The sequence below is a fragment of the Gracilinanus agilis genome, chromosome 2 (assembly GCF_016433145.1).
Source record: "Gracilinanus agilis isolate LMUSP501 chromosome 2, AgileGrace, whole genome shotgun sequence".
In the NCBI taxonomy this organism is placed as follows: Eukaryota; Metazoa; Chordata; class Mammalia; order Didelphimorphia; family Didelphidae; genus Gracilinanus; species Gracilinanus agilis.
The window spans coordinates 284,496,033-284,510,393 of NC_058131.1; the positions used below are offsets into that span (position 1 = coordinate 284,496,033).

General features: G+C 45.9%; 1 protein-coding gene across 1 annotated transcript in view; it reads right to left on the bottom strand.

The window, feature by feature from the left end:
* SLC27A4 (solute carrier family 27 member 4) overlaps positions 1–14,302 on the bottom strand; it is a 16,285-nt gene extending 1,983 nt beyond the window's left edge. The window contains exons 1-11 of the mRNA XM_044664035.1: positions 14,241–14,302; positions 11,934–12,100; positions 10,218–10,612; positions 9,396–9,554; positions 8,106–8,175; positions 7,917–8,008; positions 7,570–7,679; positions 5,906–6,115; positions 5,497–5,623; positions 2,775–2,912; positions 1,435–1,599 (exon numbers count right to left, since the gene is read on the bottom strand). Coding sequence (XP_044519970.1) covers positions 1,435–1,599; positions 2,775–2,912; positions 5,497–5,623; positions 5,906–6,115; positions 7,570–7,679; positions 7,917–8,008; positions 8,106–8,175; positions 9,396–9,554; positions 10,218–10,612; positions 11,934–12,094 — 1,627 coding nt within the window. The 5' untranslated portion in view covers positions 12,095–12,100; positions 14,241–14,302. The remainder of the gene's footprint in view (positions 1–1,434; positions 1,600–2,774; positions 2,913–5,496; positions 5,624–5,905; positions 6,116–7,569; positions 7,680–7,916; positions 8,009–8,105; positions 8,176–9,395; positions 9,555–10,217; positions 10,613–11,933; positions 12,101–14,240) is intronic.
* Between the last annotated feature and the right edge of the window lie 59 nt (positions 14,303–14,361).

Here is a 14,361-nt window from a genome sequence, read left to right on the forward strand (position 1 = left end):
CCCCCCCCCCCCCCCCGGCAACAATCCCAGAAAACTTTAAGAGTTTCGAGTGATCTAGGGGGCCATCTAGTCCAACCAGCATCATGCGACAAGGCACATGCAATTATTATTTTTAAATCAAGTATTTTGAGTTTCATTCCTAAGAAATTGGTATTTTTAAAAAATTAAACATTAAAAAAATTAAAACTTCATTTGGCTCCTCAGTCACTTACTGGCTATGTGGTGACCTGGGACAAATCATTTAACTTATCTCAGACCTCAGCTTAGCTATCTGTGAAATGGGTACCCTTGGAACCTCTACTGAGGTAGGGAATACCATTATTAGGATCAAAGGAGATAATCCATGTAAAGGGCAAAAGAAAGCCTACATCTAGAAGTAAAATGTGCCTCTCCAAAATGTATCATGAGCCCCCTTTAGCCTAGTTCTGCCATATGGGAGCTAAATAATCCAAATAAATTATTAACATTGTTAAGTATCTGCTGTATGCTGAGCCATATTAAGCAGTGAAAGAAATACAAAGCTGAATGGCCACAGATCTAGGCAGAATACTTGGGCTGAAGAAGGGACATCAAAAGTTACCACAGTTATACCTGAGAAAAAAGAAAAGGGAGCTTGGGCATTGCTGGGCTGGCTATCCAAAGCCTTCCTTGATCCCTTAGCTTTTAGCACTTGCTCCCTCTCTCCTCCTCAAATTCCTACAGATATCCTGACCTGATCACATAGGCTGATAGAGGAACATTGACTTAGGCTTGGAAGAGATCTTAGAGGCCACTGGAGGCCAAACAAGGCCCTGAGGCATGAACAGCCTCAAGTGCTGTCAGTACAGAGCTGGCAGTTGGACTTGGTTTAGATCCCAGGGCCTTCTACTGCAGATCCAACACTCATTTTGGGCCATGTGGTGTCCTCTAAGGACTGCATGTCCTCAGTGGAACAGAAATTCCTTAAGGGCAGGCTCGTTTTGTCTTTATATAACCCCAGCCCTTGAGGGGTATGGGGGTGTAGTGGAGAGCCAGCCCTGGAGCCAGGAGATCAGATTGAATCCAGCTGGTGACACCCACTGGCTATAAGACTGTGGGAAAGTGATTGCACAGTGCTCTAGGCAACTCTTGCTGAGCTAAGCTGGTGGAGGGGGTTTTCTCACCTGAGAGTACCTTATGCCAGTGAAAGCCCAGGTTCTGACTATTCTGAGCCCTGTCCCCAGCATCTGACATATTGCTTCATGGATACAGTAGATGCTTAATTAATGCTTGTTGGATTTGATTCCCACAAATATGAAAAGATCCAGAAGACAGAGAATTCACATGCAGATAGGAGTAAGAATTGCTCATGGAGCACTCACAGCAATGAGATTTTGGCCCCATTGAAGTAGTGGGATACTTACATGTTAATGTACCAGAGGGCAACCTGCCCAAAGAACCCTGGCTCCCACTTACCTGGCACCTCTACCCCATACACGGCCACATCAGCCATGTCTAAGAGTCGGCTCAGGGTCCCCTCCACTTCAGTAGTGGAGACATTCTCTCCTTTCCACCGGAAAGTATCACCTGTTCGATCCCGGAAATACAGGTAGCCCAGGTCATCCATCACCAGCACATCACCTAATGGGGGAGGAAAAGGGCTCTGGTGAGGCCTGGAGGCTGAGATTAAAAGTCTCCTGCTTGGATTTACCCCACAATTCAGGGAGCCAGAAAGAAGGCTGGCAAAGGAGCTATCACAAAAGGCATGAATTATGGGATTTAGAATCAGAAGGGTTTTTAGGGACCCAAGTCCAACCCCCTCATTTCCAGATAAGGGAAGCTGAGAACTGAGTATATTGTTTATTTTAGGGACTACAATTATTATTGATTTTTTTGTCTTGAAATTCTTACCTTCTTAGTATCAATTCTAAGACAGAAGAGTGGCAGGGGCTAGGCAAAAGGGGTTAAGTGACTTGCCCAGAGTCACAAAACTAAGAAGTGTTGGGGACCAGATTTAAACCCAGGTCTTCCTAACACTGGGCCTGATTTTTGTTAATTCATTTTAATTAATGTTAGTAATAAATAATAATAATCTCAAGAGGAAGACATGGTAGAGTGGACAGAAAGCTGGCCTCAGAGTCAGGAATTCCTGAATTCAAGTCTGACCTTTAACACAGACTGTGCTGGTTACCCAGGACAAGTCACTTAACCTCTCAATGGTCCCAGATGACTCAATAACAAGACTGCTTGTAGCTAAAGAGCTGTAGATTGGCACTGGTAGAGGGAGCTTTCTGCTATTGTTCAGTCATATCCACTTCTATATGACCCCATGGACAAAGTCCATAGGAGTTTTTTTGGCTAAGAAACTGGTGTGAGAAGCAGCTTGGTAGTAGAGCCTGGTAGTGCCAGGCTTAGACTATAGAAGATCTGGGTTCAGATTTGACCTCCAACACTTCCTAGCTGTGTGACTCAGGCCAAGTCACTTAACCCCCATTGTTCAGCCCTTACTACTCTTCTACCTTAGAAGCAATACTTAGTATTAGTTCTAAGACAAAAGGGTTTAAAAAAAATACTGGAGCGGTTTGCTACTTCCTTCTCCAGAGAGTCCTGATTTTACAGATAAATGAGACACAGAGCTGTGTGACCTGTGCTAGTCATTTAATCCTTATTGCCTAGCCCTTGCTGCTCTTCTGTCTTAGAACTGATATTAAGAGAGAAGTAAACGATTAAAAAAGAAAAAAGGAAAAGGAAACAAAAACAAAGTAAAGGGAGAGATTGAGTAGCAAGGCCCAGGGATAACAGAAAGGGGTCCTGACCACTGAGGTAGGCCATGTCTCCCTTCTTGAAGACATCATGGGCAATCTTCTTATTGTTGGCACCAGGGTTGATGTATCCATCAAAACGCCGAAGAGGATCATGCTGCACAATTCGGCCAACGAGCTGGCCCGGCTCCCCTGGAAAAATCAAAGCTCAGCTGGGATGCTTTCTCCCACCTGGTTACCCCTCCTCATGTTCTATTCCTGCTCAAAAACCTTACCTGACCCCTCAGCCTAGTGTTCAAGGCTCTTTCTCACTGCCTCATCCCTCGCTAACCTTTTCTCTCTGACCCCTCAGCTCCAGCCAGGCCATCTCCTCAGTGTGCCTCAAGTCCTCCTTCCTTGAGCCAGCCAGGAGGCCCTCTGGGCTCCTTCATCTTCACTGGGATTGTAAGTCATCTTTTAAGGCCCAGCTCTAGGCCTGCCTCTAACATCAGGTCCCAGTGCCTCAGGGACCCCTCTCCTCTGACCTCTCATGGTCCTGTCTGTGTGTTCCACACATGTGGCACTTAGGTCAGGATATCCTCTTTTTTAATTAGTGTGTACATATGTACATTCATATAAATAATAACAATTGGAAAGAAAGAGGTTTGTAAAGGGAAAGAATGATTATTGGAATGTGGAGGAAGAGCTCAAAGCTAGCATTTAGATAGTGCTTGAAGGTTTGCAAATCACTTAACAAATATCTCATTTTATCCTTACAACAACCCTGGGAGATAAGTGCTATTATTATCCCCATTTTTCAGATGTAGAAACTGTAGCAGAGTATGCCTAGAATCATACTGCTAGTAACTTACTAAAGCCAATTTTGAACTCAGGACTTCCTGACTTCAGGTCCAACACTCTCCATTGTACTACCTTGCTGCCTCACTATATATTTTTCTTTCATTCTTCCTTTAAAAAGCAAACAACCCTTCCTTTTATCTTAGAATCAATACAAGTATCATTTCCAAGGCAGAAAAGTGGTAAGGGATAGGCAATTGGGGTGACTTGCCCAGAGTCACACAGCTAGGGCCTGAATCCAGATTTGAATCTGATCTTCCCAACTCCAGAGCTGGTACTCTATCCATTGAATCACTTAGCTGCCCCCCTCACTATATATTTCTATTATCTATTTTTTTTGGTTCAGTAATCTTTCAGTCATGCCTGACTTTTCATGACCCCATTTGGGGTTTCCTTGGCAAAGATACTAGCAAGGTTTGCTATTTTCTTCTCCAGCTCTGTGTATAGATGAGGAAACTCAGATAATAGCATTAAATGACTTGCCCAGACAAGTGCTACTGTCTGAGGCCAGATTTGAACTCAAGAAGATGATCTTCGTGACTGCAGTTTCTTCTCTCTATCCACTATGCCACCTAGCTGCCCATCTCTATATCACTATATTGATATCCCTCTCTAACCATATCTATTATAATAAACTATATAAACTATATATATAACATATATGATATATGTATATATATAAACTATATATAAACTATAATCTATCTATTTAGACAGAAACATAGAGAAGGATGGATTGATGGTTAGAGAGAGAGCAGTGTGGAAGGAAGGCTAGAGATGGATGGATGGATGGATGGACAGATTGAGTTATGGATGGATGGAGAGAAAGAAAGGGAGGGAGCAGTGTGGCCTAATATGGTGATGGCAAACCTATGACATGTGTATCCCATTTTCAATGACACGCGGCTACATGTGGCCACATGCAGAGAAGTATGGGGCTGCATGCTGAGGATGAAACATTTACTGTAGTGTAGTGTAGACACTTCTACCTATGACAATAGATAACAATTCTACCTATATTAATTCATCTATTTTGGTTTATTAAATACAGTTATATATTACAATTATGCATTTTTGTTACTTAAACTATAAATATCATGAAATTATGGGTTTTTATCTTGAAGTGACACACCCGAGTTATACTCATTTTTTTTGTCGAATTTTGACACACCAAGCTCAAAAGGTTGCCCATCACTGGCCTTCCTTGCAAGTCAGGAAGATATGGGTGTAAGATCTATCTCTACACTTATTAACTGGTAACTGGTAAGTCACTTCATCCCTTTAAAGACCTGGGAAATTTTCTAAGAGAATAAGTCACAGGCTAGTAGTCAATCTGCATCAGAGAGAGTAATTTCCACACCAGGATTTCCCTATATCAGTGAAATCACAGGTCTAGAGATAACGAATGTGTCTGTGGGTGAGGTCTCCTATTTCCCCCTTTCTTCATGAGTGCAAGGGCTATTCCTTATGCCTTTTTATATCCCCTAGAACAGAAGTGTCAAACACAAAACAAACCAAATTAAAATGTCATTGGGAAATATTTAACGAAATAAATTAAAATGTGATAAAACAGATAATATTAACTTATGGTTTTCTAAGTCAATATACATCTGTGAAGATATGATTCTATTTGAGTTTGATGGCACTGGCCTAGAATATGTAGAACAGCCAGGGTTTGTGGTAGTGCTCAGCCTAACATCATTTAGACCCACAGAAGCTACCTCAGAGATGATCTAGTCTAATGAAGGGGGAGGAAACTGAGGCCCAGGGGGATGTGAGATCCAGGACTGGCTAACTCCAGATCTAACATGGCACACTTCCTAATGCCCCATCCAGGTTTCCCATCTCCAGCCCTCACTACAGGCCAATTTCCCCCGGGGTTTTCCACCACCAACCCTCCCCCATCCATTCCCAGCACCATCCATCTTCCAAGACAGACCTGGATTACAGGGAAGGCAGATGCCGTTATGGTCCCTGATCAACTCCATGGTGTCTTCGTTCACCCGGACCAGTCGGATAGGGTAGACAAAGGATACGATTCGGCTATTGAAGCCACAGGCCCCCACCTGTGAAGACCAGGATGTAAGAACCCTGACTCAGAGATGCCAACCATTCCCCAATAATGACTCCCTCATCCTTCTCCTCAGATGGGTCCCAGGATTCTTTGGTGGAAATCTCTATTTTGGGAGGTAGGGGTGCTTCTCCTTGAGACTGGTACTCTATTCCCCCCCCCCCCCCCGCCCCATCTGATCCAACAAGCCCCCTCCAGGCTCTTTGCCCAATCTTTCCATTTTTTCCCAGTATCTGACTAAGTGTGTACTCGGTCCCTCTCTGTAAGAGCCCCTGACCTGGCTATCGAAGTTCCCCAAGCTGCAGTTGCATTCAGTGGCCCCATAGAACTCAGCCACTTGGGGGATGTGGAAACGATTGATGAAGTCCATCCAGATAGACTGTCGAAGCCCGTTACCTAGGGCCATGCGCACACAGTGCTGTGTCTCTGCTTCTCTCGGAGGCTGGTTCAGAAGGTATCGGCACAACTCTCCAATATACTGGACAATCTGGGGGGAGGAAGGAGGGAAGGAAGGCAGGTAGAAGCATTAGCCCAGGGTCCATCTCCTTGTTCTTTGAGGCCACTCCTCCCTAGGGCCACTGACTCAAGGAATGTCATCGCTGGAAGGGACCTCTGAATCCATCAAATTCAAATTCTTCATTTTACATAGTAGAAAGTTAAGACCCAGAGCAAAAAGCCCCTAGTGTCAGATCACATGGGGTATGCTAGTGGCAGAGTCAGGGCTAGATTCTAAGGCTTCTAACTCCAGGATTCTTTCTTAGTTACACAGGTTTTTTTTTTTTAAGTAAAAATAAAATTTAATGGTAATATCAAATTTTCCTTTTGTTCCTCCTTCTGAATCTTTCTTCTCCTATGTATTTTTTTTTAATTTTTTTTTTTTTATTTTAAACCCTTAACTTCTGTGTATTGACTTATAGATGGAAGAGTGGTAAGGGTAGGCAATGGGGGTCAAGTGACTTGCCCAGGGTCACACAGCTGGGAAGTGTCTGAGGCCGGATTTGAACCTAGAACCTCCTGTCTCTAGGCTTGGCTCTCAATCCACTGAGCTACCCAGCTGCCCCCTTCTCCTATGTATTTTAAAAATGTTTTATTGATATTCTTCCGCCTTTTTAAAAAATTTATCACTGCCCACTAACCCACCTCTCTACCCTATGCCTGCATTGCTCTCTCCACCAAAAAACAAGTACAAATGAACAAAACAAATAAGCTTTCAGTGTTCCCCCCAAACACCATCCAATCTCCCTACATCACAATGACTTGACTGACTCTTTATCTCAGAGGTATTCAAAAGACTTCAGTACTTTTTTTGTTTTAAACCTTCCTTTCCTTCTTAGAATCAATTCTATGTATTTGTTCTAAGGCAGGAGAGAGGTAAAGGTCAGGCAATGGGGGTTAAGTGACTTGCCCAGGGTCACATAGCTAGGAAGTGTCTGAGGCCAGATTTGAACCCAGGACCTCCCATCCAACTGCCTCCAACTTCAGTGCTCTTAATCGACATCTTGACCCTCTTACTAGACTGTTAGCTTCTTGAGGGGTGAATTCTTTGTCTCCAAGGCACTACCTAGTATGGATCCTGGCCCAGGAAAAGTCCTTAACAATATATAGATTGATTGTAGATAGATAGTAGATAGTATTAGTATACTAATAGATAGTAGATAGTAGTAGATAGATTGATTTCTTCATCTAAAAAATGAGTAGATCACAGGAATCAAATGGAAAGTACTTTGAAAAGTGCTATCACCAAAGGTATACAGAGCACCTTACCAGATCAATGATTATTTTGGGGCCAGCCCCAATCCTCCACAGCTGACAGTTCCTCTCTCTTTCTCTGAGTTATCTCTTTCTTGCTCCCTCCCTCTCCCCCATCTTTTCCCCTCAACCAAAGTCCTCTCCTTCTCCCACTTCCTACCTCTCCAAGCTCTCTCCAGCTGCTCTGCTTACCGTACAGTTATACTTGATGCAATCATCCCAGAATCGAGAGGCAGAGAATTTCTTTCGGATCACCACAGTCATTCCGTGCATCAGACACTGTCCAATTCCCACAATGTTTCCTGGATGTGCAGGGGAAGGCCAGAGTGAGTGAGAGAGAAGAGGGGTAGTTAAAAAAAAAAAACAACTATCAAAGGCTCCAGAGGATTCCCCTTCTCTCCCAGGTTCAGAAGGTAGAGGAATAGCCCCCCCTCCCTCCCTGGAAGTCAAGGGAGATTCCACCCACCCACCCCTACCACTTTCATGAGAGCCAAAAAATGAGAGGGAATAAGGCTCTGACTCTAAGAGTCTACTGTTACCTGCTGAGTGGTAGAGGGGGAGGCAGTCATATACAATGTCGCTAGAACGCATTCGGAAGCCATAGTAGACCAGGGCAGCCATCCGGTAATACCTGGGACAAGCCGGGGTCAGTAGAGGGAGAGATTGGACACCTGGTAGAACTTGGGTTCCCAGCTTGCCTTCCCTGGGCACCGCCCTCACCTCCTCACCTGCTGTGCACCACGATGGCAGCTTTGGGCATCCCCGTGGTGCCGGAGGTGTAGATGTAGAAAAGCTTATCTGGGGGAGGTGGAACACAAATGGTTGGCCAGAGTTAGGTGAACATGAGAGATAGGCTGAGAAAGAAGGGAGCTGCTATCTCAAGTGGGTACAGGTGATGAGAGCCAGGCCAGGCAAGTGAGAGGAAAGAAGGGAAAATAGTTCCTTCTAACACCTATTTGAATCCTGTTGGCTCTTAGAGACCCCTGAATCCAGCCAACTCCATGAAGTCTTCATCCCTGACCAACTGAGCTCAAGACAATCTCTTCTCTGAACTCCAGACACATTTAGTGTCCAGGCCCCTCACTCCACAATAATCAGGTGTGGGCTTTTGCTGCTAGCCATGCATATGTCTTATTTCCTCAGGTGATTCCCCTAAAGAGCAGGGGACATTTCTTAAATGTCTTTCCTGAAGCCCTTGTTCAGATCTAAAAGCATCATAGACACCATGAGGGGAATAATGGGAAGCTACGGTCCCTGCCTTCAAGGAGTTTATCATCCTGTTGAGGAGACAAGACAGAGGCATGTGAAAAGTTACAAGATATAAGAGATTTCACAAGACAGAATGGGGTAAGTGCCCAGTGAGGCAAGCCAGTATGTGTTGAATAATTTGAAAGAAATGAGTGATCAGGACAGGCTTTATAGAGGAAGAGGGGGAAGGAGATGTATATATTAGAAAGAGCCTGGATCAATTCCAGGGGACTCATGATGAAACATGTTACCTTTCTCCAGATAGAGAGGTGATAGGCTCAGAGTATAGAATCGGGCCTTTTTTTTTTTTTTTTTAGATATAACCAATATGGAAATTTGTTTTGCTTGACTATATATATTTGCAATAGGTTTTGTTTTTCTTGTTTTCTCAATATGTGTGTATGTGTGGGGGGGTAGAAAATGAGGGGAAAAGAAATTAGAGCTAAAAATAAAATAAATTAGAAAATAAGGAAAGGAGAAAGAAAGGAAGGAAGGAAGAAAAGAGAAAGTGGGAATGAGAAAGGCAAAAAGAGAAAGAAAAGAAGGAAGAAGAAAAAAGAAAGGATAGAGGAAGGAAGGAAGGAAGGAAGGAAGGAAGGAAAGAAGGAAGGAAGGAAGGAAGGAGAGGAAAGAAAAGAGAAAGCAAACTTGGACTCAGGAGTAAGCCATGTATACATTAAGTGATCAATAAGGACCTGTTCAATAATTTAATAAATAGTGAGACAAGAGCCCTGCCCCAAGCCTTCTCTCTTGTCCAATAGTGATCATACCAGTGAAGCCTTTATTTGGTTGCGTGGGTAGGTTCTTGGGGGAATTCTTCAGAAGGGGTTCCAGGTGTTCAGTTCCTGCTGGCACAGAGCTGGGGTCCCAATCCCCTGAGCAAAGGAGACTCAAGGCGGGGTTCAGGGTGCTGTGGATTTCATAAACAGCTAAAAGGAGAGAAGTGGGAGGAGGGCATAGTTAGCATTTCAGGAAGCTCCCCTGCCCCAGGCCCAGGGATAGGCAGGGCCTCAAAAGCCAGTCTGTTGCTCTCAGCAACCTATGATCCCTACCTCAACATACAAGGTACAGTACCAGAAGGAATACTGAGGAGCCTGGAGCTTGGAAGACTGGGGAGATTATTTAGAACATTTCTAGGGTAGGATAGAAGAAAATGCGGAGGGAGAATAGGAATATAGAAACCAGGGATCAGCAATGAATAGCTCCTTCTCACATCTGGAAAAGCAGAAGCAATTCCTCCAGGTCAATGTTTAAATGTAACCTGGCATAAGCTAATTCTGGCTTTCTCAGTTCTATTCCCACCCTCCATGTTCCCTCAAATTCTCTTCTCTCCATCCAGAGTGCTGAATTAAGAAATCAAAGACTTGGGTTCTAGTTCAAATTCAACATAAAAATAAATGTATGACCTTGGGCAAACGACTGTTGATTTCTTGGCCTCAATTTTCTTCTCTGTAAAATTAAGGATTTGCTTTAGGGATCTCCAAGTCCCTAGTTCTAACTCTGCCTTTCTCTGTTCTAACATCTCTCCTTCCTATGCTCCATCCTCCCATCCCTATTCTTGGGGGGCCTCAGGCTTGGTTCCTAACACTCACCAGAAGCTAGCTCACTGCCAAAAATGAGGATACGGGCCTGAGAGGTAGTCAGGCAGTGACGCAGGGCATCTCGTCGCAGATTAGTGTTAATAAGGGCTGCTTCCACCCCCAGCTTGGCCATGCCCAGCCAGAGCCCCACAAACTCATTTCGATTCTCCATGAAGAGGGCTACCACATTCCCAGAAACCAGGCCCCGGGCTTCCAACAGATTGCCAACTGCATTGGAGTAGTTGTCCAACTGGCGGAAAGTCCAGTGGGTATCAGTGCCCTCGAATATCAGGGCTGTCTTGTCTGGGTGGCGCTTCATGGTGGTAGCAAAGATTGTGGGCACAGTCTGGTGCTCCTGGAGGTATTTCCTCACTTTCTTCTTTACCTTCAACAGGACTGTCCCAGCACTGCCAAGGGAAAGGAAGGGGATCTTTCAGGAATATGTCCTACACCCACATCAATCATAGTACTCACTTGCTGTCCCTCTCGGTATTAGCATCCTGGCCTCAGGACCTACGAGTCTAAAGTGCTAAAGCAACCACATGCCTGCTTGAGGACAGTGCCAAACCTACTTAGGGTGGGTGCTTTATATAGGAGACAAAGTTTCTTTCTAAATATAGATTTAGATTTCTATAATATAATATTTCTATTTCTATAATATAAAAATGTTATATAGCTTGTGCTATATAAAGAGGACCGCCTGAGTTAGTTGTTTGTTTGTTTTTTTAAAATAAACCCTTACTTTCTGTCTTAGTAACAACTCTAAGACAGAAGGGCAAGGGCTAGTTGTCAGATTGACTTGCCCAGGTCACTCAGCTAAGAAGTGTCTGATACTACATTTGAACCCAGGATCTCCAAACTCTAGGCCTGGCTCTCTCTCTACTGAATCACCTAGCTGCCCCCAAGTTTTATTATCTACTTTAGGTAGGATACAGTCTGGCACCTCTTTCCATCTGGTATTATGAACTTAGAACAAAAATTCCTTGAGGACAGGGACTGCCTCACTTTGGTATCTGTAGTTCCTGGACCTAGCACATAGTAGATGCATAATATGTGCTTATAGATTGATAGTAGGTACATAATAAATGCTTGCTTGCTAGATCTCTTTCTCTAGACTTCTCATAGCCATTTCTCTACTTGGCAAGTATATGCTTGATATTACTCTACCAATCTGAGAGTAAGTCACACATCCTCATGGTATTACTCTTGGTGTAAACCAGCCCTGCTGTACTATGATCAGATCTGGCCTCCTCCATGCCCACCTCTACCCTTTTAGGCTATGTCTGCCCAGCAGTCCATCCTCTTACCATTGGTCTCGGGTTAGTTCCAACCTAACCCTGCTAAATAGCAGCTGTCTCTAGCCCAGACAAAGCTCCTAAAAGGCATATATAGGCATGGTATCCTCCTGGAGTCAGACTGTAGAAAAGAAGGAACTACTCCCCACACCCAGCACCATAAAGGGACCTCTTTACCCCAGCAGCTGGTCCATTCCCTGGTCCCCAGAGCAACCAGGACAAAGGACTCAGAAATCTAAAGTCAAAGAGATTGCCTAGGCAGAGAACTTTGAATTTGGGGCTTCAGATACCTAAAGGAACACAGGGAATCAAGAAGAAATTCAAGTCTCAAAAGGTAAGACTATTATTGTCTGGGGAATGTCCAGAGGAGACTGTAACCATAGGAACCCAGAGGTAAAACCCTTACCATTAGGTGAAAAAGGCAGGTACTCACAAAATATCACGTCCAAGGGTCTTCCAGATGATCCAGATGAACTTCCAGCCTCCAAAGGCAAGGTAAAAACACAGGACAGAGAGGCCCACCTGTGTCCAAGGCACCTGGTACGCCAGCTTAGAGAGAAGAGCTACCCCGACCTGGGTCACGTTGGACAGCATCTTGGTCTGTAGGGCATCAAAGCTGGTCACTACCTGAAGCCTGGGTTCCTCTCCCCTGGCCCCCACTTTGGCTGGGTGCCTTGGAATTCTCATAGTAAGTCAATTCCATCTTCCCTAAGGACCCTTTCCCAGGAAGGTAGACCACTGGTCAGAATTGCTCTTCCTTCTCTTCTCCTCTCCTCTACTGGAAGTAAATTCTCTTTGAGTAAACCTGTCTTCCCTGAGATGATTTAGGGGTTGGGGCTGAAGAATAAGAATCACTTCAAGCATGAGACAGAGGAAAGAAGATTACAGAATCCAGTTCTATTTTGTAATGAGGGGCAAGGGAAGATGGCATAGAAAAAGTCCCCAGGCCTGAGGTTCTAACACCCAATTTGCCAATAAGAGCTGTATGACTTTAACAAACTTACTTCTAGTCTCTGAGCCACAATTTGGTCTTCTCTAAAGTGGAGGGAATTGGGGAGAGTGGATAATCTCTGAAGACCTTGACAGCCATTTTATTGTTATGGGGAGAAGGAACTTAAACAGGGATGGACATTCTTTTCAGGCCAGAGCCTCTTTCCTTAAACAAGAAAACAAGGCCTGGAGATAAAACTAGGATTGGAACAAAGGAAAGTTCTGAGAAGAATCTGAGTCTCAGACTTCATCTTCTGTCCATCAAGGGCCCCTTCTTAGGCAACATCAGATAAGTCAGTACTTCCTAGTTCCACTGACCCCACTGTCCCATACCCAGCAGTCACAAGAGATATGCTTTTCCTCCAGCTTCAGGTCCTCACCCCAACATGGAGAGTTACAGAGATGCTCAGCCTTGGAGCCCTTATGGCTTAGGTAGCTTCTTGGAAAGTGGTAGCCCAGACTAAGAAGCAAGTCAAATGGGATAGGTGAGTCTTCAAGAGCAGGTGGGGGGGGGGGGTCAGTGCCCCAGAGTGACCACTAGAGGGCAGAGAAATGTGGGTTAGGGCTAGACTCCTGAGGGGATACAGAGGAGGTGACTTAAAGACCCAGGCCTGTCAGAGTGGTTCCTGATAACAGATCTAAAGCCTGAAAGGGTGGGTCAGGCAGTGGGGAGAACCCACCCAATACTACATTAGCTCAATTTTGGTCTTCATGGCCAGAATTATGCTGGAAAGAGGCCTCTGGGACTGGGTGTTTCCTCTTATGTTGACCTCAGAGGCCGGATCATACTCTCTGGCTGGCTATCTACAGTTAGGACTCCTGGTTTCCAATCTTGCTCTGTCATAGACTTCCTAGGAAGGGATGTGGTGGCAAAAGGGGCACTGTTTCCCTCTGCTGCCCTAAAGAGATTCAACTCCACCCTCCACAATGCTGAAGGGCAGGTATGCATGGTGCTTTGAGGTCCTTAAAAACAGGGCACCTGCTAGGTACCAAACCATTCCCAGTCTCAGCCAGGCTGGGAACTGTGTTAAGATACCTCGGATACCTCTGATACCCAAGATACCAAGGCCCTTAAACTCTCCCCCAAATACTAACACCTGTTCTCAATTTCTGCCGCTTCTCCCTCAGGGAAGGCACCCTAACCCAGGGGAAGCGGGTGAGGGTGGTGGTGGTGGGTTGGAAAGCTTCTTGGGTCTGAGGTAAGGGGCTGTGGGGGAGGGCTGGACGCCCCTGTCCCAGGTCCTGGCAGGGCCTGTGGTGGGGTGGGGCCCGCAGCCTTTACTCCCAGGGCGAGGGGGGTGGGGGGAGGAGGGGGGAAGGGGATTGGGATAAGGGAGCCAGAAACCTGGGACTACGTTTATGCGGTTAGGCGGAGCAGTGAGGATGGAAGATAATCAGACAGTTAGGCTGACAGACATGCAGACGGACTGCGGGGCTACAATGTCCGCCAGGCTCTGAAAACGGCCCCGCCCGACACGTACCCCTCCTTATTGGCTCGGCCCCGAGGCCCACAACACCCATTCCGGGGCCCTTGACTTCTGGCCCCTTCACCCCTGGCATACGGGGTGGTCATCGCCGGAGAGCCGAGGGGGCCTGGCTGGGGGCCATCCGAGATTCAGCTCGTCTCCCGGGCTGCAGGGAGCCGGCGAGGCTCGGGGAGCCGAGGTTGGCTGCGCGCAGGTGGCGCCGGGCGCCAGCCCGCACCTCTGCCCTCCCCTCCAGGTCACCCGCAGCGGGCATCGGAACTCACCCCAATCTTCGTCCCCGCCCAGCTGCGCCTCGATGGCCGAGCGCGACCTCCCGCGCGCTCCAGAGGTGGCCCAGCTACGGGCGGGGAGCCGGCGCGGATGTCTGCCGCAGGGAGCCAGGCT